The 12538-nt window shown below is 41.8% G+C and overlaps 2 protein-coding genes across 5 annotated transcripts; one reads left to right on the top strand and one right to left on the bottom strand.

Annotated features, from left to right (window-relative positions):
- Nucleotides 1-69: 69 nt before the first annotated feature.
- On the bottom strand, nucleotides 70-12370 carry LOC6543085 (ATP-dependent RNA helicase vasa). Of its 2 annotated transcripts, XM_026978517.1 has the most exons (9): nucleotides 12205-12370; nucleotides 8597-8659; nucleotides 5558-5598; nucleotides 5255-5504; nucleotides 1647-1903; nucleotides 844-1587; nucleotides 551-764; nucleotides 207-487; nucleotides 70-138 (listed from the first exon to the last, which is right to left on the bottom strand). In XM_026978517.1, the coding sequence occupies exons 3-9, from the start codon at nucleotides 5576-5578 to the stop codon at nucleotides 85-87; spliced, it is 1821 nt and encodes a 606-aa protein (XP_026834318.1). In that variant the 5' UTR covers nucleotides 5579-5598; nucleotides 8597-8659; nucleotides 12205-12370; the 3' UTR covers nucleotides 70-84. The 2 variants fall into 2 exon arrangements, with proteins under 2 accessions (XP_026834318.1, XP_001968940.3); XM_001968904.3 differs by lacking the exons at nucleotides 8597-8659; nucleotides 12205-12370 and adding an exon at nucleotides 8035-8095.
- Nucleotides 5910-10271, top strand: LOC6541912 (plasminogen activator inhibitor 1 RNA-binding protein). Of its 3 annotated transcripts, none has more exons than XM_026978518.1 (4): nucleotides 5910-6008; nucleotides 6318-7083; nucleotides 8721-8987; nucleotides 9201-10271. In XM_026978518.1, exons 2-4 carry the CDS (start codon nucleotides 6378-6380, stop codon nucleotides 9716-9718), a joined length of 1491 nt encoding a protein of 496 aa, XP_026834319.1. In that variant the 5' UTR covers nucleotides 5910-6008; nucleotides 6318-6377; the 3' UTR covers nucleotides 9719-10271. The 3 variants fall into 3 exon arrangements, with proteins under 3 accessions (XP_026834319.1, XP_001968938.1, XP_026834320.1); XM_001968902.3 differs by having other exon boundaries at nucleotides 5954-6088; XM_026978519.1 differs by lacking the exon at nucleotides 5910-6008 and adding an exon at nucleotides 6088-6169.
- Nucleotides 12371-12538: the final 168 nt, after the last annotated feature.

The raw sequence follows: 12538 nt of genomic DNA, 5'->3' as shown, positions 1-12538 counted from the left end.
GATTATATATCGCCTATGGATTTAGCCGTCTATTTTAGTGGCTAAGGTTCAAGTATTTTAACACCTGTGTCCAAAGGTTTTTAATTAATCCCACTCCTCGTCAGCCTCAGCGTAGGTAGCTTCGGCCACGGCATTTCCCTGAATGATACAAATATTCATTCAGTAAGCTGAAAGTGCAAACCCAAAAGTTTTCCATGTTTACTCACCCTGCCACGCACATCCACGCCACCGAACTTTTTGTTGGAGTAACCTCCACCGCCGCCGCCACCACCACCACCTAGGTCACGTAGAAACTCCGGAACAGTCTGGCCAGATCCCTCCAAGATTTTTATCAAGTCTCCTGCAAGAGCTTGATCGTGGTCAGGATCAAAGAATGATGTGGCCCGTCCATTGTTGCCTACACGACCTGTGCGTCCAATGCGATGCACGTAGTCATCGATGTTGTTGGGCATATCAAAGTTGACCACATGATTGATGTTCTTGATATCTAGCAAGATGAAACACAATTGTAGGAAATTCGATTTAGGAAAGTAAGCGTCCTCTCACTCACCAAGTCCACGAGCCGCCACCGAAGTAGCTATGATAACCTTCATAGAGCCGTTCTTGAAGTCACGCAAGGCCTGCTCGCGTTGACTCTGGAGACGATCGCCATGAATCGAGGTCGTTGGAAATTCTGTTTCTGACAGGAACGAAGCTAAAAAGTCGGCGCCACGCTTTGTCTCTACAAAGACAATGGTACCATCTGCTTGCTCGCGAAGGATTTCCTTAAGTAATATAATAATAATAATAATAATAATAATAATAAATTATAATAATATATGTAATATTATAAGGTCCACATACCATTAGCTTGGATCGCTTGGCGAACTTATTAACTTCGTAAATGGTCTGCTGCACATCCGAGCAAGCTCCGCCCACTACGCCAATAGTAACGAAGACATAATTATTCAAGAATTCACCAGCCAGACGCTGGATTTCCTCTGGAAACGTGGCAGAGAACATCAATGTTTGGTGTTCCGGACGCATTGTCGGATGGGTCATAAATTTCCGCATGCTTTCCGAAAAGCCCATGTCTAGCATTCGATCGGCCTCGTCCAACACAACGAAACGAGTATCTTCAAACGTAATAAAAGCGCGGTCAACAAAGTCCAAAAGCCGTCCCGGAGTGGCGATTAGCACATGGCAGCCTTTGGTAATGCACTCGTTTTGATGTTTGAACGAGGTGCCACCGTAAACAATATTGATCTTTAGGTATGACTCGAAAGCAAACTTCCTCGCTTCGCTAAAGATCTGAATTGCCAGCTCCCTAGTTGGGGATACAATCACCGCCTGCGGTTTTCCGATTTCCAGATCTTGTGGATCATCCAACAATTTGCTCAGGATCGGCACCAAGAAAGCAGCCGTTTTTCCAGATCCAGTCTGGGCACAAGCCATTAAATCACGGCCAGCGACAATCACCGGTATTGAAACTTTCTGAATTGGAGTCGGAACCTTGTAGCCCGATTTCGTAACATTCTCTCTGATAATATCACGTAATTGAGCATGTTCAAAGTTCCTAATGGCTTTGGGAACATTCTCGCCGCTCACCTAAAGAAGAATCAGTTATAAACCCATTGAATATCTATTAACTAAAATTGTATTGTTACCTTAACGGGAATGTTGTCATATTTAGAAAAATTAATGCCTGAAGTAATGCCACTGCTGAAGATCTCAGTTGCATCGTTAGTCGGCTCTGGGGGAATGTAAAATTCTCGCTTCTTCTCGCCGTCTTCGATAATATCATTGTTATTGTTAACATCATCATCATTTCGACGGCGCCTCTCAAAACCACCTTCTCCTTTCTCGCCACGTTCACCGCGCTCCCGATTGAAGCCTCCTCCGCGTCCTCCACGACGTTCTTCACCTAGAAAACATGTTGATTTTTGATAAACATGAATTTGTGCAACTTTGAAGACAAAATACAGTTAGTAATAATTATTAATGAAACCCAAAATTTATTTGAATGTATTTTTAATTTTATTATAAAGATTAAAAACGGATTCGAAAAATAAAATGGATATAATTCTAATAACATGTACAACTTAATTCGAATATTTAAGTAAAATATTATCAAATGATCATCATATTTAATGCTTTTTATTTCATTTAGAGAAGACCGAAGAATCTACCGTCCGGGCTAAGACTTATAACATTTGCAGTCTTAAGCTCAAGTATAAAGCGATATGCCATCACCGCATCTTGGCGGTTCCGGATGAAGGGTGCATTGTGCATATCAACCTGGGACTGCCTGATTAGAGCTCCAAAGAGCCCATGAACTACTCTGATTTTGTCCATCTGGATGCTCTGAATTATCTGTGGATTGTACACTTTGACAGCGGGCATAGTATTATAATTTAATGACCCTCGTATATTTTCCGTTAAATTTCCCAGTGAGTTGCCCTGTAGACCAAGTTCCTCTTGACGATCTACCATCAGACGAACCACATTAGCGTGCTGTGAAATATATCCCAAATCCTTCATGGACACTCGATACAGTTGATTTTGCATTGATGTTCTGCGCTTATTGAGCGTTTGCAAATCATTTGTAGACGCCGATGCGGCGGGACTTACTGCATTGCTGATAATATCTGTGCTGGCAAGATTCAAAGAATTGAATTGCAAAGCCGGTAGCATCTGTACATCAGTCACATAAGCGTTATCGCTCATATTAGCCAAAAGGTTTGATACCTCCATCGGGACCTCGTCAACGTCCATTGGCATAGGTGGAATCGAAGTTGAGTTGTCCATTATATGGGCTTCAATTTCAAAGCCGCTTTTAGGACAAAAAATATCTATTGGATGCTGACTTATTGGAGTGGAATTTATGGGAGGTGATATAGCCAAAACTTGATCAAATGCTGCTTGATCAATTGATGCATTTGCAGAAATGTCCAAGGGATCTGCTACAAGTTCCTGCGAGAAAGCTGCAGATTGCGTATAAGTCCCAAAATCCGATAATCTTGGTGCCTGAGGAACTTCTAGAGAGCTGGTTGCTCCTGTGGTCGGTTGTATCTGCGGTAGTCCATTGCGGCTGATATCGATTGAGGTCGTTATCACTTCCACTGAACGAACCATTGTCAGACGTGAAGTCGCCACTTTTCCAGCTGCGTTCTGTAGCAAGCTAGACATAAAAGTGGCTGCAATGTGCCGGCTGCTTCGGAGTGCTTCCTCGCGACGGATAATTCGTTCCGGTGTTAGCGGCGGACTGGCAACTGCAGGGTTACGTGGACCTCGTCTGCGTGAACGCAAGGGGCGACGAGCCCTCTGCGCTTGCCGAGGTGGGGGACCTTCGGCGTAGTTAACGATTTGATCACGTGGACGGAAAATCGAGCCCCACTCACGTTGCTGGCTTAGTGTTGTATCTTCCGACGGGATCATCTGCAGCTCGCGTGACGCTCTGGTAAGACGTGGATGATGCTCTTCGTCAATGACCGCCAGTCTTGGTCGGAATAATAGTAAGGGAGTTGATGCTGGAGGACCCCCAAGCCTAGAACGCGCCATTGTTGATCCAGGGAGACCGATTACGCGGGTTTCATCTGCATCAGCTGGTAGCACCAAAGTGCCGCTATCCAGTTCTAATCCCAATGAATGCTCCCCCGGCAGTGATGGACCCAACGATGTCGATGCAGAGCCGCCTGTTGCCAATAATGGTATGGTGCCATCTTCGTAGGTCAAATTGGGTATAAAAGACAAGCTGTGAAACGGACATTACTTAGCTTATGTATTCATTTAAGGTGAAGAGAAGGAAACGAAGATAAGGGATGGGATGGAAAATACATATAGAAAAGTAAGCTGAATTTATATTGGATTAGGGTACTGTCAAATCAAATTTCCAATTAAATGTTTCGGTGACTGGCTAAATTTGGTGTTGTAAGCTTTAAATGTTCGAATTCTGCCCTTTTCTACACAGCCGCTTATTGGTAAAAGGAACTAAAGAGTATCCATAGAGGGTAAGCAAGAAAAGCTAGTAGTACTATTTATTTGGTTTAAGTACCCTGGATCGCTGTTATGTTCATTTGGGGTGCTCGAAGCCCTCATAGCCATTAGTCTGCCCGGGACGGCAGTTGCGGAACAGGGAGTTCCCTCATCGCCAGTGGCATTGTAGCGACTAACGTAAACTGCATCTGGCGTTTCCTGATTTTGCGACCGCTGATGGCGTGCCAGGTTCACCATACTACTGACCTGCGTACTACTCGAATTGCTTGGCTCGGTTACAACAGTCGATGTTATGCGTGTCCTAATTAATGGCGGAGAATAGCAAATGCTTTTTTGACAGACCGTCGAAATATGCGGCTTTGGTGCATCTGGCCAGGCATAGGATTGAAACACCATATCCGGATTGCCAAATCGTACTGCCCTTATTTCATGCCGAGAGATGAAGTCCTCACTTAACCAGTGCACAAATCTAGCCACGCCATAAGTAGAGCCGTCCACTTGACAATTTCCTGGGTGTTCTTGGTCTTCTGTTGGAATAGAATCTTCTCTCACGGCTCCTTGATTCTCATCATACAGCCGTTGACCTGTTTGGTAACCTCGGATCACAACCTGATGATACACTTTGTATGCGGCGTTTTGTATTTCGGTCATGTCATTGCCTTGTCTTAAACCGCCGTCTGGACCGCTTGTCCTCTGAACTTGTCTATCTGCGACCTCCGAAGGTTGTGGTACCACAATTTGCTGTAAGTTCCTCCATTGCGACAAATCAGCTGTGCAATCCACATCAATGTTTAGAAACTGTCCAATCCCATTTGCCTCCTCATGCTCGCCTTCGTGAAGCAATCGGTTCATGTCCTCCATAAGGCGATTCATCATATCACTTGTTTCGCGTATCTGATGTGCCTTTTGAGCACGCTTTTCCTGAGCTAATTTCTCGAGGGAAGCCCTTGCTTGAGTTAACAATGTCTTAAAGGCAGTCATCAAGTAGTCACGCAATTTCCGAATCAATGGTAGACTGGTCGTGTACTTGCTCAGGTCCAGCTGATCGATGAATGCGGCGACTTCATCCTTATCACAATTCGTTGGGATCGGCGGCAGTTCCGTAGCTAAAATGTTGGCCAATTTGCCACGTATTGGGCAAATACGCATACACAAAACGAAAAAAAAAAAACAAACTACATGACAAAACAATGCACACACATAGATTTCAGCAGGAATAACTTAAATGACCATAACCCAAACATTGACTAACGTGTCTGTCTGCAAATGATTTACTTACCATCCTCATTGTCGTCGCGACGACCACGAAATCCGCCGCCTCCTTCGTGACGTCCTCCGCGGAAACCCCCTCCATCTCTATCCCCATCTCGATTTCCTCCTCGATAGCCTGCTCCATCTCCTCCTCTGCCTCCGCCGCCGAAGCTCTTGCCCTTGTGCTCATCATCGCTCCATTCGGATACTTCTTCCCCAGGCTTGTTAGACGCGGCACCATCCCAATCTCCACCGCCGCGACTAGTTTGCGCAGAGGGCTAAAATTTCCGAGTTTAATAAGCATATAATCTTAGCACGAAGCGATACGAACCTCATCGTCCCAGTCTGACATTTTGGTGGTTTTTAATTTGGCTAAAATAAATAAAATAAATTTCTAAATAAGTATTGAATGAATTTATTTCCATGCGTACAAGGGGGGCAACAGAAAACAGCCAATGACTTATTCTGGCCATTTCTGAACTATTAAAATCTGGGTACTCATAAAATATTTAATTCATTTGATTTAATGTACTGCTTTTTCCGCATATTTTCCAGCCGATGCCATGACTGGTTCAAACTAAAAGGTGCCCGCCAAATCGAGAGAACGCTAAACACAGCTGCCATTCGAGTCGATTGTCGGCATTCGCAGCGAAACGCGTGGAAAACGTGAGTTTCTGTTTTTCTATGTATACCAAGAACACATGTGGGGCGCTCGGTTCGTGCTGGCTGTGTGCGTGATTTGGCCCATGTGCGTGTGGAATCGCGTGAGGCAGTGTGTGTAGGTAATACTAGCAGCGAGGCGAAGAAGAAACACTGAAAATTAAGGTTAGAGAGCAGCAGCCACCAAACAGCCAGCAGAAAAGTAAGAAAAATCCACCAAAAAGGCCTAAATAAATTGCAAAAATTCACGTTAGTCCACGAGTTTATGCTGTAAATCATTAATGTATGCGAATTTGGGGCATATTAGACCATAGTTTGTGATACGAAAATGAAATACCTATCGAATATCAATGGGTGTGAGAGACGGCGGGCGAAAAAGGAAAATCAATCAATTCCCACTAAAACTGTGTGTAAATCTATCTTTTTTACAGAAAACAGGCAATTAAAGCGGCAGCCAGCTAGCAACGAAAAGCACACCCACCCACAAAATCATGGACAGCGCCGGTAAAAATCGTTATGAACTTTTGTTCATGGACGACGATGTCAGCGATCCATTAGATAATCTTGTGGCGCCGACGGCCGCCGCTGCTGCAGCAGCAGCAGCTGGCAAGAAGAAGCAGACGTCAGCTGCTGCAGCGGCCACCAAAACGACCGCCAAGGTGGCCAACAGCAACAATAATAAGGCGACCGCAGGATCCAATATCGGTGGACCCAATGCCAAGAAACCAAATCAGGCCGAAAAGGAGAACAAGCCCAACAATGCTTTAAACAAGACCGATGGCAAGAAGTTCAACCCATCATCAGCCGACAAACAGTTCAACAATAATGCCAGCAACAACAGACAACCGGGTGCTCCACGGCAAGGAGGTGGCGCCAACCGTACACGTGAATTTGGCAGCGGTCAAGGACAGGGTCAAGGACAGGGTCAAGGACAAGGACAAGGTGGTGGCCAGCAGCAGCGCAGCGTTAACTTCCGTCAACAGAATGGCAATGCCGAGACTCGTGAGCAGCGCAACAATCGCCGCAATGTTCGCGAAAACGGTGGAGCACCCGATGGCGGCCAGCAGTCGCGACCTTACCGCGGCCCAGGCGGCGGTCAAGGTGCTGGCGGAGATCGTCCCCAGCGCCAGAACCGCAACTACGATGGCCAGAACAGGAAGCGCGAATTCGATCGCCAGTCGGGTTCCGATAGAACTGGTGAGTGTGCTTATTCCATTAAGTCATTAATGCAAAATAGCAGTACAAAAGGCTTAGGTCAGGTCTAATAGATACAGTTTAGATCACCAGATACTATTTAGATCGGATATCTAAGAGTATGAGCTATGCAATTGTCTCTACATTCTCACAAAGCAAGGTAAACTCGCTTGTTTACAGTTTAAAACGTTTGAAGATTGGACTTTGGGAGTAAATCTATCCAAATTATGGGAAGCACACCCCTGGAAAATGAATGTGTATGTTTTTTAGCTCATTCCATCACTCGCATTCGAGCATTTTAAAATGTGAAAATGTTTCTGTTGATCAGATCGAAACCTAAGTTGAACCACCAAGGGGCACGGTAGACATAACCACAAAATGAGCGCGCCCGCCCACCCATAAGAAAAAATGAACAGAACAAATAAACCAAAAACAACACTCCATGACAACCAGAAAATCAAACTCAGCAGGGCAACGCAGGAAAAGCACATTCCATCCACAGTTTACACGTAACCAATTACCATGTTTATGGTCATGAGAAATTATTAGCCGCCTTTAGGCAACATGCCTCAAATCTTCTGTGTACCCAACAAATATCTAAAAGAACGAAACTCGTATTGGGTAACTGAAATAGAATTCCTTTAAATAAATAATGTGAACTTTTCATCGTACCTCTAATCAAGATCATTGATTTAATGTCAAACTATAACGATACATATTGTATTAATATTTATGAGCTTGCTCTGAGAGCAGACTGTTGGGCGATTGCAAATATATGTCATTTATATTTAGTTGGATTATAAGCGCTTTCAAAATGATTTAATAGTTAGATATGGTACATGCCAGGCAAATGGAGGAAAAAAGCGGCAGCTCGGTTTAAACCAATTGTGGCACACAAAACCTCAGTAAGCTTATGGGCATTATTTAAGGAAGGGAGGCAAATCTGCCACTCACGTGGGGGATGATCAGTCAAATCAATACTAATAGTCGGACAGAACATTCAACAAGCTACAACACACTTCTACCCATTGAATGAAATCTATTTCCTCACATTTTCCGCCTGCTCTGCTTAGACCGTTTCGTTTTTGGAATATCCAAAATTATAATCACAGCGGCAGCAACAGAAACAAGAAGGCACTGCGGCACAAATTGAAAGAGAAAATGTTTTAAAAATAGTTCGCCCATCTTCTTGGCGGCATTCCCGTCTAACGCAAGTGCTTGTAGGAGGCCTTTGCAGGCATACTCATTGGGGGACAAGGGAACGGGGATGGGAATGGGGATGGAATAGTTCCCCCAGCCCCACTGAATCTGATTACAGTGAACGGGGGCTGTCGGCTTATCTGTCACTAGGCGAGGGCAGTAAAAAGTCCTATCGTGGTTAGATTTCTATGGGCAACTACAATTGACCTAATTAGTGGGGGTATTGATAAAGTTGCTACTGCTAGAAATACATACATATATCCGTTTAATAACTTAAATATTAAATTGATTAATTGAATTAAGCAGAAAGACTTACTTTCCGCTTGAACGCAAGTTCCAATGTATCTTAGAGCTCTGCTTTTCCTTTCTGTTGGCGTTACTGAAAAGAAGTAGAAGTAGATTAATATTAATTAATGCAACATTTCGTACTATATCTACAGGTGTGAAGTCAATTGACAAACGCGAAGGAGCTGGTTCCCACAACTGGGGATCGGTCAAAGAGGCTATTGATGATGTGAACAAGAACGAAAGCGAGACCAATGTGACCAATGCTGAGGCTGGCGCCAAGGCCGAGGAATCGGGCACTGAACCACAGAGCGAGCAGGCTGTTGCCGAGGAGGAGGCCAAAGAGCTGACCTTGGACGAGTGGAAGGCACAGCAAGGACAGCGCATTAAGCCGACCTTTAACATCCGCAAGGCTGGAGAAGGTGGGTGGTGCAATGCATCATTTCATATAGCTAATCATACAAATTCGATACCTTTGCGACTAACCATTAAATTAAACTTAAAAATCATGTTGAGCTAAAATTCGTTTATAAAGTAAAATCACAGGAAATTGTTTAGATTCCAAACGGATCTTAGCTTAACAATAGTAAACTAAAGTCTTATGAAAACAATCTACAATCAATTTTTTCCCGCAGGTGAGGACACCACACAATGGAAGAAAATGGTCGTCTTAACCAGCAACAAGAAGAAGGAGAACGACAGCGAAGAGGAGCTCGAGTACGATCCTGCCCTTTATCCACAGCGTGTGGGCAGGCAGCAGCGCGTCCTGGACATTCAGTTTAACTTCAATGATGGTCGCCGTGGCGGACCAGGCGGTTTCGGAGGTCGCGGTGGCCGTGGAGGTCCAAGACCCGGCGGATTTGATCGCGGACCACGCAGCGAGGGCGGCAATCGCGATGGCGGCAACCGTGAGGGTGGCCGAGACAACCGTGAGGGTGGTGGAAACCGTGGCCCACGGGATGGCCAGCAGCATAATAACGAGGGTGGTGCTTCAACCGCTCAAAATCAGAGGCCACCCATCGATCGTCGCGGGCCGGGAAACAACCAAAACAACAATCAGAACAGCGGTCCAGGGCAGAATAAGCGTTTTGAGCGACAACAGAATACCGCTCCCAAGGTCAACGATGAGCTTCAGTTCCCCACTCTGGCTTAAATCGATTGTTTGAGCAGGAGTAGTTCCTCAAATTGCAGTTTTGGTGACTGACGATGGAGAATGAATGCAGCAGCAAGTTACCAAAATGAAATCTTATAAATTACGTATATCACAGACAAGAAACTTTTTAAAAAACCTAAAACAAAAAAAAGGGGGAAATTACGAAACAATTGTAGCCGCCATATAAGCCAAAAGCAACAAAAAATACCAACCAACAAGCTAAGCAAAAAATGGATAATAAATTATACATATGTTTAAAAATATATGAAAAGAGAACACACGAAAGAAAAGCAATTTTAGTTTATACGCGGCCAACTAATCAGATTTTACCCGATAAAATCGCGATCAAGCAAGTGACCTCGTGTAAACTAGTCAGTGTCAGGCTAAGTCATCCTCATTATGGATTTTATATCTAGTAACTGCTGTTCACGATACGAGATTTATTTCGAGATTTTTTCTAAAACGGCAGGGGCGGTCATAGAAGTTGTTTTTTTTGCATCAACCAGAACCTGATGTAGTTGTTTTTTTTTTTTGTTATTACCACTCATTTAATCAAAAAATCATCATACCTAATAAAACAAAAACAAATACAGTCGCTAACCAGTGAACAAGGCGAATAAAATAAAGATAAAATATATAATATACAACATCACGGCCTGATAAAATCTTCTATGAAAAGAAGCAAAATACACTAATTACATTACAATAGTTTGTTTTCATCGAGAGAACAGAAAAGCATTTTCATTACTCATAAATTTTTTGTTCAATTACGAATCACATTTTCGTAGAGAAATGTACGTTTTATTATTTTTTACTATGTTAACTTTTATTTAAAATAAAGAAAAACAAAATGGAGAAATATTAAAATCAGTAGATCGAGAGAAAGAAACCCTAAACCGAAAGAATAGTAAGTGTTAAAACCTTTGTAACTGTGTTTCTTGGATGCAAATTCTATGATTAAACATTTAAATTTAATAATTATAAAGCGGACTATGCATCATATATACTACTTTTAATTATAAATACCTAACTGAACACAACACACACACTGAAATACAAAATAAAACAATATTAATTTAAGCATTATTAAAGAAATAAAAACAAAAAATATTGATTAACTATTGGAGCAAATTAGAAACCTTTAATAAGTAGATTATAGTTGGAGGGAAGCTTTCGAGGAAATGAGAAAAATTCAGATGAGAAAAAACCACTCCCGAAATCGCTAATTTGAAGATCCCTGTAAAATCGTTTGCCTATATTAACTAGAAACTGTATAAATTATATGAGATATATATTCGTACATGGTAAAATCAATTTTATGACGGCAAAACAAACACACAAAGCAAAGATGAAGAAAAACGTAGATGAAAAAGAAAATACATTTTTTGAAATATTGTATTGTATTTTGACCCAAAGAAACCATTCAACAAATGTTGAGCAACTCGTTTAAACATAAAACAAGAACATTTATTTGATATAAATAAAGAAACGAAAAAAAAAAATATTTATCAGTTACAGAATTTTTGGGCAAAGGAGAGGAAAGAAAAACCATGAAGGAGCGGGATGTAATTTGAGGAGCTACACATAAAAGATCAACAAGCGAATGGTAATTGACGACGAACGAAAAGATTTAATGTGCACATAAGTTTTAAATTTCTTTAGATTTGTTGCAACAAATGCTTTCTCTTGAGAATTTCAAATTCAGAAAAATTAAAAATGTGAACCCTACAATGAATGAAGTGTTTATTATGCTTCTTCTAGTACTTTCAATGGGAATGTTTGAGATGGAATGCAAAAATGTAACAAAGTAACGCACCGAAAAGAGAGTTGCAAACAAACGCCAGGAGAATGACGCCTCAAAAGGGAATAGCCAGAACAGAAAAACGAATAAATATAAGATCAAACACTAAAAGCAATATATCAGAAAATTTCTCTTTAAAAATGTTTGGCCGATAGAAAAAGCTGAATAGGTTCTATGTTCAAAACGTAAATCAAACGTAAACATTTATAAAAATGAATTACGTTTTCACACGCGGACTTCTTTTTTATTTTTGACGTTTCGAGATCCCGTTAGAATCAAACGCAAAAAGGAAACGAAATGAAGAATTCTTGCTACAGGGCTGCCAAGCTCCCGAATTGCTTCAGTCAAATAGAAAGAAATTCCGTGGCAACTACATAATGGCGCTTCGACAACCCTGAAACATAACGGAAACATAACACAAGAAAAACCGAAAATGGACGAATAAGGTCAAAAGGAGCTTAATAGAAGTAATTTATGAAGCATATGCAAAATGTAAGACGGCATTGGGGGTAAAACTTAAGTGTTTATTATAAAAAAAGAAGAATTATTATGATTACAACCGCACTTTGAAAAACTTTAAAATGATTGAAAAAGTTTTAATGTGAATTTAATTTTTAAGTCCCAAACTTAAAAAAAAAGGTTAAAACTTCTTGCAAATTGCTAAGATAGTCCTCTTGCTACTTACCGTGCTCTTTGAGATGCTGTTTAAGTTAGATATCACTTTAGAAATTCAACTTTTAACAACAGCACTTGGCGCAAACGCAACACTAAGAAGGATCGGAGAAAAGTGTGCGTGAGCGTGAGAGCTAACGATGGAATAACCAATGCGGCTATCGCATCACTTTAAAAATATCGATAGTCTCTATATAAAACTGTGGTCCATTGACAAATGGAATATGACTAAGCTTTTAACGAAATACTAATACTGAAACCATCTCAGATTTAAATAAGAACTGTTATTCTAATTATGATTTTAATTCGAAAACGATTATTTTAGCGCTTTTACCGCTGTTCACAGC

The sequence above is a fragment of the Drosophila erecta genome, unplaced genomic scaffold, assembly GCF_003286155.1.
Source record: "Drosophila erecta strain 14021-0224.00,06,07 unplaced genomic scaffold, DereRS2 tig00000055-arrow-pilon, whole genome shotgun sequence".
Lineage (NCBI taxonomy): Eukaryota > Metazoa > Arthropoda > Insecta > Diptera > Drosophilidae > Drosophila > Drosophila erecta.
Note: the sequence above shows the minus strand (reverse complement) of the source record. Positions and strands in the feature narration are given on the sequence as shown.